Consider the following 15,571-nt stretch of genomic DNA (forward strand, 5'->3'; position numbering starts at 1 on the left):
GTGAGTTGAGTCACAAGTGTATTTTAAATGCTGCCAGGTCACCTTCTACCATTAAATATCCTTCTAGAAAGTGAGAATTATATAGTGTTGAATATTCCAAATTGGAAACGAGGGATTGCCTGTTTCACATATCAAATTATCTCTAAATATAGTAATTTTGCCAATTTGCTGAGTTAGCTTAGTTGATGGGGCGGCTGTCTTTTTCTAAAACATTTAGATAAATGTTTTGCCAAAAGGAGACTGTAGGAAATTGGTTGTCATTGAGGCTCAGACTGTCTTTTCAGGGCTTCTGAAACTCAGGTTATAATGAATAGTGGATATGGGCCAAGCAAAGTGTCAAAGATGCACAAGAAGGTCTCCACGATTCCAGTCCACTAGTTCCACCGATTTGAGCACAGGGCGAAGGAGTGTACTGGTGAGGTGTCCGAGAAGTTCCTAGGAAATGACTGTTTGATAGCTGCAGTAGGGAATAGCATCACTCCTAAGGATGTTTGGTTTTTGGGCAGTCTGGGGACTTATGTTAATTAAATTCCACTTCCATTTCCCCATGCCATGTGCTTTCACTTTGGTATAAAACAACTGGAAACATCCTCCCTGATGGCGTATACTCAGTCACACCAATGTGTAGCTCGTCCATCTCAAGGTTTTCTCGTGATAATGGGCTTCCTCCACCACACTGTGAACAGAGACCTGTAGAAACATGGACGGCATTGACAGGGGTATTTCATAGCAGTATTTGACAGCAATAGGAATTGACTAGTGGTGTTATTTGATTGCAATAGGAATTGACACTGGTGTTGTTTGACAGTGGCGTTATTTGACAGTGGTATTATTTGACCGTGGGTGTATTTGACACAGGTTTTTCATTTGACAGCGATAGTTTTTCCCAGCATATTCGAAGAATGGCTTGTCGAGCATCTTTAGTCGTCATAGGGAAGAAAACCACTGTTGTGCCCTCTTGAAAGCAATGAAGGGCATCGGTTGTCCTTGAGAAGACCTCTGAGAGGTCAACGCAGGAGAACTTTAAGCTATGGACTCGTTACTGCTGTTCTCTAGAAGTGGATAGGGCGTTCCCTCTCTTCACTTTCTGAACTCAACAAACCTCCTTTGTTTTGCTGACATTCAGGGAGTGTCTGTTGTCCCGTCACCACGATGCCAATCTGCCTACCTAATCCCTTGTCAGACCTGCAGCCTTAGTGTCCTCGGCCCTGCAGATGAGGGAGTAACACAGGGGGGGCTGAGGATACACCCCTGGGGGGCGTCAGTGTTAACATATCCACACAGTGTGAAGTTAATCACCTTTAAGCTGTGTGGAAGCCCTGTGGATATATGGGGGCTCTTGTGTAACCTGCATGTGGTCGTTCCTGACGGGATCAAAATCATACGGGATCAAAATCATACGGGTTGTTCCACTTCTAAGTAGAAGCTGTCTTTTCAGGAGCACTACCACTGTTGTCACAGGGTTCCTGTATGTGTTCCAGCTAAGCCTGTATCACTCAACTCCCTCCCTCCCTCTGTTAGCCAACCCCAACCCCCCCCCCCCCCCCCCGTTAGCCAAATCCTCCCTCTGATAGCCAAACCCTCCCTCCCTATGTTAGCCAAACCCCTTCCTCTCTCCCTCTGTTAGCCAAAACCTCCCTACTTCCCTCTGATAGCCAAACCCTCCCTCCCTCTGTTAGCCAAACACCCCCCCCCGTTAGCCAAATCCTCCCTCTTGTTAGACAAACCCTCCCTCCCTCTGTTAGCCAAACACCCCCCCCGTTAGCCAAATCCTCCCTCTTGTTAGACAAACCCTCCCTCCCCCTGTTAGCCAAATCCTCCCTCTTGTTAGCCAAACCCTCCCTCCCCCTGTTAGCCAAATCCTCCCTCTTGTTAGCCAAACCCTCCCTCCCTCTTGTTAGCCAAACCCTCCCTCCCTCTGTTAGCCAAACCCTCCCTCCCTCTGTTAGCCAAACCCTCCCTCCCTCTGTTAGCCAAACCCCTCCTCCCTCTTGTTTGCCAAACCCTCCCTCTCTCTGTTAGCCAAACCTCTCGTCCCTCTGTTAGCCAAACTCTCCCTCCCTCCTTATGTCAATACCACCTGGATTGTTTCTTTGGACTTTGGACCACAGAGTCAGATAACTAGTTTTCTGTAATTATAGTGGCTTAAATCTACAGTAAATAATTGCTGACTCCAACTGATCTTGTGCTAGGATGGGAAACTGTTTGACCAACCTCAGCATATAGAAGCATCAACAATATTTGGTTCAAATGAGATGTTTGCCATTTGCCATGCTTTGAGGCCTGCATCTGTAATGGCCTGCTTCTGTTGGGGCAACAGTGTGTGTGTCACACACACACACAGTTTATGGTGCCATCTGCCTGACTATAAACCCTCAAGTGGTGTTTGGTTTGAGCCATTTTACACACTTGCCAGTCTATGTGTGTCTCTGTGTGTGTGTGTGTGGTGTTGTTTTTCTTTAGGCCTCTGTTCCTGAGTGTGTATTGAATTAGGTCTATATTTTACAGTAGACTACACCCCTGTAGCTTACTATATCGTCTGAATGAATTAGATCCATTATGTGCCTTGTTAAGGCATCATTTACTGTAACCCTGCATGGCCTTTAGGTTTTCTTTGCTGAGACTGCTAGTCCTAAAGCAGGGAGCGTTTCAATCATACACACTCAATCATCGTGACTGAGATTTATATAGACCTTTTATGACAAATGCCTGTTTTACATCCCGGCATGTGTGGGTGATTTATTGCCAGGGCCCATTCTGCTAATGCTTTGTCGCCATGCTCTAGCTCTGTCAGCCATTTATTCTGTGCTCTGCGAGTGGACAACGTCAATAATCACTTTACCATAAATTCATATTGAAGTGCGACTCTCTGCTTGGTCTCATCTTGCTAGCTCCCAGCTGTGGCTCAAATTGCACCCTGCCTCCAATGTAGCGGCGTAGGGAGGCCGGGTCCTCTCTTGGTTTATTCCAAGGCTCCAAACCTGCTAATGTGTTCCTAGTCACTGTGCATCAGTGTCTTGCTGTTGCTAGTTCTTTGGCGTTTCAGGCTGGGTGTCTGTGATGACAAGTGCTGATGTAAAAAGGGCTTTATTGCATTTGTGATAGAGTTCTAGTACACTACCGTTGACCAAGCCACACAGGGGAGGGCCTTCGCTTGTTCTGCCATTGGAAGTAGGTGGCATTTGGGACACGACTTGGGCGCAGGACATATCTCAATGGGTCTCTCTGGATGGATGGACCACTGTTTTGCAGCAGAAAGGCTTTGGTTGGTGGTGGGGTGGATGTGTTTCTACATAGAGGTGGTTGCGAAGCACAGCACTTGTGATTTATAGCGGCCTTTGGAATTGGTTAAATTTTCAGTTTGCTGGACTAAATGCCACTTTATCATGGAGGTGGATCTCTTACGTAGGCTGAAGCTACTATGCAATGGAACACTTTGACATGAAGGCCGATCCATTGGTTTCTATGCAAGATAACATTCACTAATAACCGGTTCTTTTCTGACATGATGGGACGCGATTAGAGGGCTTGGCGTAGATGTGTGCGTGTGCTTGTGGGTGTGTGTGTGTGTGCATTGACAGACTAGATCTAAAGTGTTTTTTATTACGGCGTGTCACACAAGATGTGCGTCATAAAATGTCTGTTACTTCACTTTCCCATCCAGGCACTTTTCAAAGTGGCACGGATGACGTTTGTGCTGACATTACCACGTGTATGTGCTTGTCTCATTACAAATCTGACTAATAGGGCCTCTGTGCACACGTATAGTAGCTGACATCATTGAAAGGTTGGCATGTTACCTTAAACCCTGGTCACGTCACCTAGATGGAGCCTTATCAGAGCTGAAGGATACAGAATGGATATTGGTTAACCTATCAGGATGTTGCTGGCTAGATATTGGTTAGGTTTCCTGAAGGCTACACGCTGGATTGGCCATTGGTAATCTGAAGGAAATCCACTAGCTTTACTATCCTTGTCTGAGAACTTAGTCTTCAGCCCTTGACAGTGAAGACTTAACACATAACCGGGACGGACAGGCTTGTAAACACTGACAGTTAACTCTCCAAACAGCCAACCAGGTCATAGTTACAGGACATTAGCTTTTGTCTGCTGAATCTCAATGCTTTGCTTTGTCGTTCTGCCATCGCTCCCCTATAAACCTACATGCACCATCAGGCTTGATGTGGAGCAGTGATACAACCAGGGCTACTGCCCAAATAGAACCCAGAGACTTGTAGTGTTCTGTACTACATCTGACCAGGGGACTGGTAGTGTTCTGTACTACATCTGACCAGGGGACTGGTAGTGTTCTGTACTACATCAGGCCAGGGGACTGGTAGTGTTCTGTACTACATCTGACCAAGAGGCTGGTAGTGTTCACAATCTAAATAAATCCCAATTTATTTGACCTTTACTTCTACAACTTGACATTTACTTCTACTCACAAGTTGCAACAAGTGCATTTTTCCTGGTTCACCAACATTGTAAGGACAAAACGTGTTGGGCCAATGGCTTTGTTTGTGCTGCCACGCAGGAGATTCTAGCTACATCGGTCTGGCCTTGTCGTCTACTTCTCGTCACGTCTGCCTCGCACCTCCTTTGAATGTCTGTCATAGCCTGTTCGTTGTCCTCTATTTGTCCTGATGCCTGGGATTTATTGGCCCTAAATAGCTTCCAACCCCTCCCACCTCCTAGAATGACTGTATACAGCAGTGGCTATATAAAACCAATGTGATAAATATCTGTCTGTATCTAAAGGGACCATATCAACACTGCCCAATTCTTTTTCAGGAACAAAATGCAGCAAATCCTTTGTGATATGAGAGAGAGAGAGAGACAGAGAGACAGAGAGACAAGGCAATTGGCTCCATTTGGCATTATGCCATTTTATTTAAATGAATTGAAAGTGGTGTGGGTGGAAAACTTGATGCCATCAAATCATCTCCCCCCAAAGGTCCAGATGTCAGGGAAACCAGTCTTACAGAACACGTACACCTACACATATGCGTGACAAAACACTGGTTCCACACGGAACTTCAGCCTGGCCATGAATGACCTAGAAGACATAAAAAAATCCACTGATCTAGTCAAAACAGTTAGGATCTGGCTAGTGTTTCATAAACACGATAGAATGGAACCAATTGCAGTGCATGGCAGTGACTGCTTACAGAGCAAGTATTTCACCAATGGAAAAAACACCAATTGAAACCCTGTAGGCTCTGCAAGAGCTTCCTCTGAGAAAACGTCTGACAACATGGAGAAACCCATGCTCTTTTCTGATTAAAACAGAAAATACCTACCGGATTGTACAAACATTTACCCCCCTGTAGTCAGTGGAATGACCACCCAGGACAGTAACATTACTACCAGTGTCTTTCTCACTATTAACAGACTACCCAGGACAGTAACTTTACAACAAGTGTTTTTCTCACTATTAACCGACCACCCAGGACAGTAACTTTACAACCAGTGTGTTTTACACTATTAACAGACCACAGGACAGTGACATTACAACCAGTGTCTTTTACAATATTAACCGACCACCCAGGACAGTAACTTTACAACCAGTGTCTTTCACACTATTAACAGACCACAGGACAGTGACATTACAACCAGTGTCTTTTACAATATTAACAGACCACCCAGGACAGTAACTTTACAACCAGTGGCATCTTGGCTACCTATAGGGCATCTTGGCTACCTATAGGGCATCTTGGCTACCTATAGGGCATCTTGGCTACCTGTAGGGCATCTTGGCTACCTATAGGGCATCTTCGCTACATGGCTACTCGGTAGGGCATCTCGGCTACTCGGTAGGGCATCTCGGCTACTTCAATATTTATAGGGCCTCTTTGCACTCTGGACTTATATTTCTCGTTCATGTCAATGGGCCATTACAGCTTTATATGAAAAAATACACAAACGACCAAAAATGATTCCTTGAGATTGCATATCTCTCCTGTCTATTTGTAATGATGCCCTGTAAACTACAAACCATTAAAACTAGAAATGTGTAATACAATTAAACAAAAACTCATTGACTCTATTAACCTAACCCTAATTCACAAAACTAAATTAATGTTAGGTATTTTAGAACATTCTGTGAGATGCTATTTGAAGTAGAGAGTACAAAAACATACCTTCATTGCTGTTAGAACCATGTCTTATCATTCCAATAGGGCCATTACCATAAATAACCCTGACTAGAAAAAACAGGCAATGCTGCAAAAACAACAATTGGCAATATTTGGAAGTAATGGCAAAAGTAGCTTACCGTTAACCTGTTCAATACCCAAGATAATGTAACAAATCTACAAATTCGTTATATGGGAGTATAAAATCCAGCAACATCACACTAATATCTATAGGTGGGAACCAGATCAGACTATATTACGGAGGAATTCTTTAGTTATAGATCCTGAAAATGAACCCGCAAAGCATTCATCCTTTATGGAACGACCCCTGACCCCTGTGTAAAATATGAAAGCTTGGGAGTTGAGACTATTGCTTAGAATATGTCACCTGGAAACTAGTCTTGATGGAGTTGCTGAAGTAGCTTGCCTGTATCTTTATTTAAGGCCATAATATGGCCAGAAATCTATAGAATTATTGTCAAAATCGCCATAGAATTCTGACTGTTTGTGACTGCACAAAATATGCATCCATACCAAAATAACAATAGGTAACATTTTGGTAGGATTAAATCTAGCAACGTCACACTGTTATCTGTAGGTTGGAACCAGATCAGACAATTCTACGTAAATTGCAGGATCTATAACTGAACAATTCCACTTTAAAATTGTCTCATCTTGTTTCAACCTATAGATACAACTGTGTAGTTGACAATTTAAAAGTTCCAAACTGTTACCTATTGTTAATTTGGGATGGTTGCATGTTTAGTGCAGTCTCAGCTAGTCAACATTGTATATACATCTTGATAACTATTTAAGGACATTTTAACTTAGCCACTTGACCTATTTCTTCAGACATAGTCCACTGTTGACATATCCAAAGCACCAGTCTCAACTGTTAAGCTTTCATATTTTTCACAGAGGTCAGGGGTTGTTCAATATGAATGAATTGAACAATTTCAAGGGTATATTTGCAGGATCAATAACATCAAAATTCCACAGTAATGTTGACTCATACTGTAATATCTTGTAGATACAAGTGTCTAGTAAATAGGTTACCAGATTGGAAATGTTACCTATTGTTGTTTGTGCTGCATTGTCTGCTTTGTGCATTTAGGGACATTTATGGTGTGCGTTAAGAGAGGTCTCCTAGAGGCCCTATTGGGTTGTAAAGGTATGATTTTCTGAGAACAGTAAAATTATGTTGTTTACATTTACACTTCTCATGCTATGTCATAGCATGTTCTAAATCATCTGTCAATATACAGCTGGAAAATAGAGTTAAGATATTGTATTAGATCATTTTGTGAAATAGAGTTAGGGTTAGAATTTAGAGAGGTCTCAAAGAGGCCCTATTAGGATGTAAACAGATGATTATCGGACATAAAAACTAAAAAGGGAACTTTCATTCACACTTTACATTTTGTATAATAACAAATTCTACACCTAATTTAGAGAAAACACAGTTTAGACATAGGTTTAGTTAATTTTGTAAAACAGCGTTAGGGTTATGGTCTCCAAGATGCACTATTTAGTTATATTCACTATATTTTTCATAATATAACAAATATCTACAGTTGTTTGTAATGAATATGGAATGTATCTATTCATTTCAAATAATAAGTTAATCAATTCCCACAACAGATTAAGTGTTATAATAAAATAATCGGTATTTTTGGTCCATCTGATAGAGCTTCTGTGCTACCTACAACTTATAGTTTGAAATGATCATAAATCCCAAAATAAATGACATAACATTGTAAAACTGCATGCAACTAACAGTAGAGTTCTAAGGAACATTCTGGCAAAGTAAAAAATGTCTGACAGCATCAGGTCATGAACATTTCTTATCCACCTTTGCAAATTGTCTTCGAACATAAGATGGATGTACAATCATACAATCTACCGAGATTATCTCCCCCGTTTGAGACAAAAACAAATTACCATGGAAAGAATGAGAGAGAACAATCTTATTACTAGCTACCTAGTTATGATCCCTCAAAGACTGAAAAAATACTATAAATCTTTATTTTTTTAGGTTTTAGGTTTTTTTAGGCTACCTGTCTCCAGTGTTTTCGTAATTAAATGTAACATTTTACAGATTATAACAAAAATGTCTGTTTGTAGCATTGACAATGGAAGAGGACAGTGATAGCCATGTGTTAATTTATGAAAAAACTATAAAATTTAAATATTTATTCAAGAAGAGAGATGGTAACCTAGAGGCCCTAATAATACTTCTAAAGAGAGAGAGAGAGACAGAGAGATGAGGAGAAGGAGCAGGAGGGAGGTAGGTGGGAGGCTAGATAAGTGCAGTGTTTGTTCAGCCTCCTTTTCGGCACGTCTCCAGTGTGGTCTGTCTCTAGCATGGTGTGTCTGGGTATGTATGGGTGACTGACCCAAGAATACTGAGATAATTGGGTCAATGATCAAAGGCAGGTCAGCGGTCTACAGGGCTGTTGTCCTGGTTGGGATATTTCTAACTCCGGTTGGAAGAGGTGCTGGTTGATGCTGTGGTCCTGGTAAAGGCCAGTCATTGATTTACATACAGGCTCTGACACACACCACAGCCCAACTCATTTTTGGCAGGATGTTGCCCAGTCGCATAGGGATAATAAATAAGTATAAAAAACATGGCTCCAGGAATGTGTGTTACTGAAGATGAAAAGCATCTACCTCTGTAATCTGCTGTGAATGATATCCCCTCAACACACACACACACACACACACACACACACATCATCTGCTTTGAAAGATATCCCTGTGCCACCGAGGGTTTGGAGCTCCCCCAGTGACATGACAAGACTATCAGCCTCTCTCTCTGTCTCCCTCACTCAACCTGTCTCTCCCTCTCTCTCTGTCTCCCTCACTCTCCCCGTCTCTCCTTCTCTCTCTGTCTCCCTCACTCTCCCCGTCTCTCCTTCTCTCTCTGTCTCCCTCACTCTCCCCGTCTCTCCTTCTCTCTCTGTCTCCCTCACTCTCCCCTTCTCTCCTTCTCTCTCTGTCTCCCTCACTCTCCCCGTCTCTCCTTCTCTCTCTGTCTCCCTCACTCTCCCCGTCTCTCCTTCTCTCTCTGTCTCCCTCACTCTCCCCGTCTCTCCTTCTCTCTCTTTCTCCCTCACTCTCCCCGCCTCTCCCTCACTCTCCCCGTCTCTCCCTCTCTCTCCCCGTCTCTCCCTCTCTCTCCCCGTCTCTCCCTCTCTCTCTGTCTCCCTCTTTTTGTCTCTCCCTCTCTCTCCTGTTCCTCCCTCTTCCCCCCCTCTCTTTCCCCTTCCCTACAGAATCCAGCAAATGCAATCCTCACAAACAAATGCTGTAGCAAAACATCAAACTTACAGCCCAAAAACTTTAAGTGAAAAAGATTAAATGTTCTCAAGTCAACTTGTTTCTATTTGTTGACTGTAAAAGCATAGCCTAAATATCTGTATGATGAAATTCATGTTGCTGTCCTGGGGTTTAAACCGTATTCTACGCAATCAGTATTTAGTATTCTTTGTGTGAGTATGTGTGTTTGTATGTATATATATATATATGTGTGTGTGTGTGTGCTGGAGCTTAGCGGCAGAACAATAAACAGTGTTCTCAGGAAGGGTGGGATGTGGCTCTAAGGTGATTATCTTCATTTCTTTTCATTTTTCAGTTCCTTTTTTTAAATGAAATCATTTCCCTGTTTGTGTCCAGGGACATTGACAGTCATTCGGATAGCCATGTCAGCTACCTAGTTCTTAACCAGCTGGTCTGGCCAGCTCTCTCCACGTGTCATGCTCATAGCCGGACATTCACTGAGCAAGCAGGCCATTCTCAGGACACATCACTTAGCTTCTCTTGGTCCTTCTCAATCCAAATACATGTCCTTGTAAAGTGTGTCAAATTGCAGGAAATGTGCCATGGTATATTTTGGCGGGAATATAAGTTAAACACAAATGCTAAAGTCTTTAATATTTACAGAATAAGTAATTGTGCATCAGTTTTCCTTTAACCCCCCCACCCACCCCCCAATCAAATCTCATTGAGGGCCCCCTAATGCCAGAGCGGGCCCCCTAATGCCAGAGCGGGCCCCCTAATGCCAGAGCGGGCCCCATAGGTAGCAGGGATTGCTCAGGACGCTGCATTACAGTTTAACTGCAAGAAGGCTTAGTTTGTTCCCTGCACGTATGCAGCTTTAACAGACGACCCAGAGACTGGGTGTGCACTTGTGCGTGTGACAAACAACGGCAAACCCATATAGCTGTTAACGATAGCATTGTCTAGAGGGTGAGGGCGAAAGAGAAAGGTTGCGATAGGAGAGGGGGAGGGAGGGAGAGAGAGGCCTCCCTAGGTGAAACGCCCGGTGGGGCTTGACAACACCCTGACTCACAATGCACGCCATGCCGAGGCATTCCTTCACATCACTTTCTCCTCCTCCTGATCCCCCTCTTCTTTCTTTGCCAAGCAACTTGTCAGAAGAGATTAAAGGAGAAGTCCGGATGAAGAGAAGATTATTATTTTGTGCCTTGTTAAAATCTCCCTCTCCCACAATGTTTTCCTTGGCCCGTGTTTCACCGAAGGTAGTTGGTGGGTCAGAGGGATGCCGTGTCCGTTCGTTTGTGTGTGTGTGTGTGTGTGTGCGTGTGTGCCCCTTAGAGTTTCCATAGGCATCGAAGCAGCCTCATGAGTAATGGACTAGTCAACACCTCTGCAGGCCTTACTGGGCTTCACCAAGGCTTTTCCCACTAGATACTGAATCTATTGTTTCTCTGACACTTGTAATTTACTCTGTTTTAACTCTACTGGAGTTGACTGGCCGCCCAGCCAGCCTAGAGACATGTTAGATTGTAGGCGGTGGGACGGTGAAAGGAGGAGCTGTTCGTTTCTTGGCACCATATCTGCGAGAAAAGTCATTTTCATTGACTAATGTTTTTATGTTCTGAAATGTTCCATTTCATTTAAAATCGCCGTTGCACTTTTGTGCTTGTTGCATTGTTGTCCAGGAGGCCTGGCCGACAAAACCTAAGTTGCTGACTTCAAACTTAACTTTCCTTTTTCTACTTTTTAGTTGTGTTGTTATGCAGCAGCTGTCCGGTGTGTTATGCTGAGGACAGCGAGAGGGTTTTTGTGATACAGTGGGGGAACATTCCTACCTGGTGTTTCCACGGAGCAGGTGTCGGGGCATCTGTATTCCTGGCTGACAGTGGAGTGTAGTACAGTTCAGTTGCTGATGGGATCCAATTGAGTGAATCGAGAATTTAACATCCACATCTGCTACTTTGTCTAACGGCTAGCTGTAAGTCATTTAAGTGGTTTAAACCTTTAGAGGATTAATGTCTAAATGTCAAACATTAATAAATTGCCACATTCTACCAGCATGCTTAGTATAGGTTAGCTTGTGGACCAGTAATCTCCACTCCAGCCTACTCGCCATCAAAGTGGGTTTGCTCAAGCCCGAAATATACTGTTCTGAATGGTGCCGAACAAAATGACATGCTAGCCTTTCAGCCAAACGTAAGTTAAGTTAACTAGCAAAACATTGTGGCCGTGCCCTATCACTGGCAGCATGGGGATTACACGGGCATTTAAAGAAATATTTTCTTCACCATTATGCGATCCATCCACTGCCCCATCTAGTTACATGAAAGGCTTTCTACAACAATAGCAACAGTTGCCCAGCCATCTACTTAGCACTGGCTGGCTACCAGCGCACGTCGAGGAATAGTGGCAAAATCCCCATGGCAACTTTTCCCAGGCTAGCTGATGAATCATTTTGGGTATAATGTCCAGAACAGCCTCCTTCCACTAACCACCACCACCGGTCGAGGGAGGATGTATACAGTCGTTATATGATGTGTGTGTGTGTGTGTGTGTGTATGCGGTATGTGTGTGTGTGTGTGTGTGTATGCGGTATGTGTTTTACGTGTAGCGTGCCCCCCTCTCCCCAAAGCTCCCTCGGTAAGGCGTGTGTTAACTAAGCATTGATGTAATTAGCTGTGTGGTCCTGCTGTGTGTGATATCATGGCACTTGAGGAGATTTGAGCCCATCTGGAACGGGGCTTTTTAATTTGTTAATGGAAACATTAAGTGAGCGGCGTGTACTAGTCCGTCCCCAGGGAGTTTGTCTCTGGAAGGTCCTCACGCCTTTCAGGGGACAACAGGGAGGGGTCAGGGCCAGGGGGCAGCTAGAGGCCATCGGGGAGACGGGGGAGGGTGGGGGGTAGCTTGGCAGGTCTGATGTCACCCTTGTTTTCTGGGGATTCCTTCTCTTCTCCTAATTAGGGTTGGGGGGTGAACCCTGGGCCTGTGTGCTGCACTTTGTCTTCTTATCGCACCAGGATTCCTTCTGGGCTGTTACAGCCCGTTTATTACACCAGGCAGTTTCTCTGCAGAGCTGTTTGGTGGTATGCTGTGGTAGCTTGTGCCATTCTGTGTTATTTCCTCCGCATTAATCTTACTGCCTGAAGTAAGTTCTTGTTTGGCAGCTTTTCTGAACTCTAAGAAACGTATGCCTTTCTTATGCATCCGTTTGCAGATTGCTTTTCAGTCGGATCACGACAACACCGCTGTGCTGTCTCCTATTCTGCGAATGAACCCTCTGGTTCCGTCTTGTCCCTGTCTTGTCCCAGGTGTCTGATCGTGTCAGGAGAGGCGTGTGTCTTCGTCGTGGGGAACAGAGGACGAGTGGTGCCCCGTGCCAACCTGGACCATCATGGTGCCTAACATTCACCCTGCAGTACCCATCCTGCCCAGAGGGGCGGCGCTGCCGCTGCTGTTACTCAGCTGCCTGGTGCTCTGCTCTCAGGCTGACAGTAAGTACACCTCTACAGTACACTACATACAATCTGTAAGACTGTGATTTTAGACTACAAGCTAAGCCAGGTTTGGGCAGTGTACTACCCTCTGTAGTTTAGTAGGTAAGAATAGCTGTGGGTCTGGTATAAAGCCTTGCTGCAGAAGTATGTTTGCACCATAAAGCAGCGACATCACTGTCTTTTCCACTCTAGCTCACCATGGCCACAGGTTTCATTCACAATGTGGTCAGCTATTCAACATAATATAACAAAAGTCCAATCAAAGCTGCGCATTTCTTTAGATTCTGTAGGCGTTTCTTTTATACGTGCTACATTATATACTGACTGACTAGGCCTCCTACCAAATGGTAGATCACAGTATCATTTGTTCAGTAAAATACCTCTTAACAGAAGAGCGCTAATACATAACAACTTGCTGAATATTAATTGCTCTCTAGCTTGCTTGTTTGTTTGTTTATTTATTTATTTGCTGGCTGCTTAAGGAAAATCAGCTCATGCTGTGCAATTTGCTGCTTAATTTAACTATGAACATGCCGCTCCAGTCCATTTACATTTGGTCTCCTTGGTGGATTCCAGCAAACGGCATCAACAGCTGTTTTTGAAATGCGCCCAGTCGCTCTCCAGACTGGAGAACATTCCTTTGCATTCCATACAGAGAGGTGTGTGTCTGGCTGTCCATCTTAATGAAGGTTGGGTGCTGGAGCTCTCTAAGAGACGTCTCGCTCTCTGTGTGTGTTTGTGTGTGTGGGTGTGTGTGTGGGTGTGTGTGCCGTCCCGAGGGGGGTCAAGCATGGAGCGGTGACCTGCAGAAGGTAGGGGTTCAGGGACCAAATTAATTCAGCAAATGACCCGAACTCCAGCTCTGTTACAGGGTCACCACACACACACACACACACACACACACACACACATGCAGTGTTTCTCTCACTCTTCAACTCTCCATGTCACTGTTTGTATGACCGTTTGCTTTAGATGTGTCATTGCATTTCTGACCTTGGGAACATTCACTCTGCACTTCCTATAGCCTCTTCCTCACAGCATGTGCTATATCAAGGTCCTCATGTCCTCCACTAACATCTGGAGAGGAGACTTTTATTTTCCCATAGAACAACTGACTAATCTATTGAAATACAGTGTGCAGGTTGTGTTTAAGTGGCAGATAAATACTGAGAAGAGGAACAATGGAAATGTTCTACCTGTTAATTAGCTGTTGTTGAATCTAAGGTGATAGCTTCCATCTGTCAACTTGATTTTGGCTTCCCTTCACCACAGTGTCTGCCTGTAACCCTCGACAGACAGACAGACAGACAGAGAGACAGACAGACACCGTCCTCGAACTGATTCCCTCTGTGTTCCTCCTCTCTCAAACTCCAGTCATCAAATTATTCCCAGATAAAAAGACCCAGTGGAGCTTTTTTAATTCCCGGACAAAGAATGTCACTGTTTGTCTGAAACGGAATCTTCTGTTCAGACACCAATATTCATGGGACACACACACATGCGCGTGCTCTTGTGTACGACAGTAGTGTTTCCCCAGAACTCTTTCCAGCCCGTCTCTTTCCAGGGCCCCCACATCAACACGGGGGGGGGGGGGGGGTCAGGCTTGTTGCCGGGGCTACAAGAAAAGGGAAGAGCCGTCTTAAAGGACAAACATGTATTCAGTGTTAAATAGTTTGAAATAGTCCTAGTAAAGGCTCCCTATGATAAACCCTGGAGTGTAATATTACTTTGAATGTAGGGCAACAAACGTAGAATTAGGACTCAGACGAAGAGGAGAAACACCTACCACAAAATGTTAGGTTTGTGTTTTGCTGTTGCCTGTAATTTGTGTGGGTTTAAAGCCTCGTTTTGACAGTCTAAATGTGATAGCACTGGTTAGCGTGCAGCTCTGTTCCTGAATTACAGAGCTTTGGTATACCCATCGATAAACGGGACATGCGGCACAGGGCGGGGGAGGGCGTGGCTGGGCGAGGCTGGGTGAAGGCAGCGATCGGTGGGCAGGCTGACTTCACACAGCTCTGTCTATCTGACGGTGTCTGGTCAATCTCCTAGGCTGCCACATTAAGAGACCACCATCAAATGCAGCATGAAAAAGGCTGGTGGTTTCCCATCCATCTCTATTCAGAGTTCCCTAAGGCGGGGGATGTCTTTCTGATAGACATTTAGACTAATGGAAGATGATGGTGATCTTGTTGTTGTTTCCCTAATTGGCCTGGTGATGTGTTGCTTGATGGTTAAAAAGAAAACCTTATCCTAGATGTATCCTTTGCTGGTTGGATCCACCAATCAGAAGGCAGAACAGTAGAATCCCTCCCGCCACAGCGTTCTAGATTCTAGTGCCCTCATGAGCCACTGTGACATCATTAGTCTCCAGTCAGCATTTAACCCTGTCCTGTGCAGTGGACAGGATAATCAACCCTGAGTGGTGACCTGAGACGGCCCATCCATCACACACCCACTTTCCCCAGGGATCCTACTGTAATCCACCGGGATTCTACACAACACAATAGTCCACCAGTCCTGGCCAACAAGGTCAAATGGAACAAAACCTGCTCAAATTACCCCATACTTAAAGCTTTGTCTTTTTGTCCAGCTTTGACTTCTTTTAGTCCGGTTTAATGGGAAACATTTGGTGTTTGCGATGTAGCCTGTGTCTTT

At 44.4% G+C, this 15,571-nt stretch overlaps 1 protein-coding gene across 23 annotated transcripts in view; it reads left to right on the plus strand.

Moving 5' to 3' along the window:
* The window catches only part of LOC105022906 (receptor-type tyrosine-protein phosphatase F), a 205,079-nt gene that overhangs the window by 86,495 nt on the left and 103,013 nt on the right, over positions 1–15,571 (plus strand). For all 23 annotated transcript variants that reach the window (XM_034291382.1, XM_034291381.1, XM_029118703.2 and 20 more), the window contains exon 2: positions 12,728–12,910. In XM_034291382.1, coding sequence (XP_034147273.1) covers positions 12,811–12,910 — 100 coding nt within the window. In that variant the 5' untranslated portion in view covers positions 12,728–12,810. The remainder of the gene's footprint in view (positions 1–12,727; positions 12,911–15,571) is intronic.

Source organism: Esox lucius, chromosome 3 (genome assembly GCF_011004845.1).
Source record: "Esox lucius isolate fEsoLuc1 chromosome 3, fEsoLuc1.pri, whole genome shotgun sequence".
Classification (NCBI taxonomy): domain Eukaryota; kingdom Metazoa; phylum Chordata; class Actinopteri; order Esociformes; family Esocidae; genus Esox; species Esox lucius.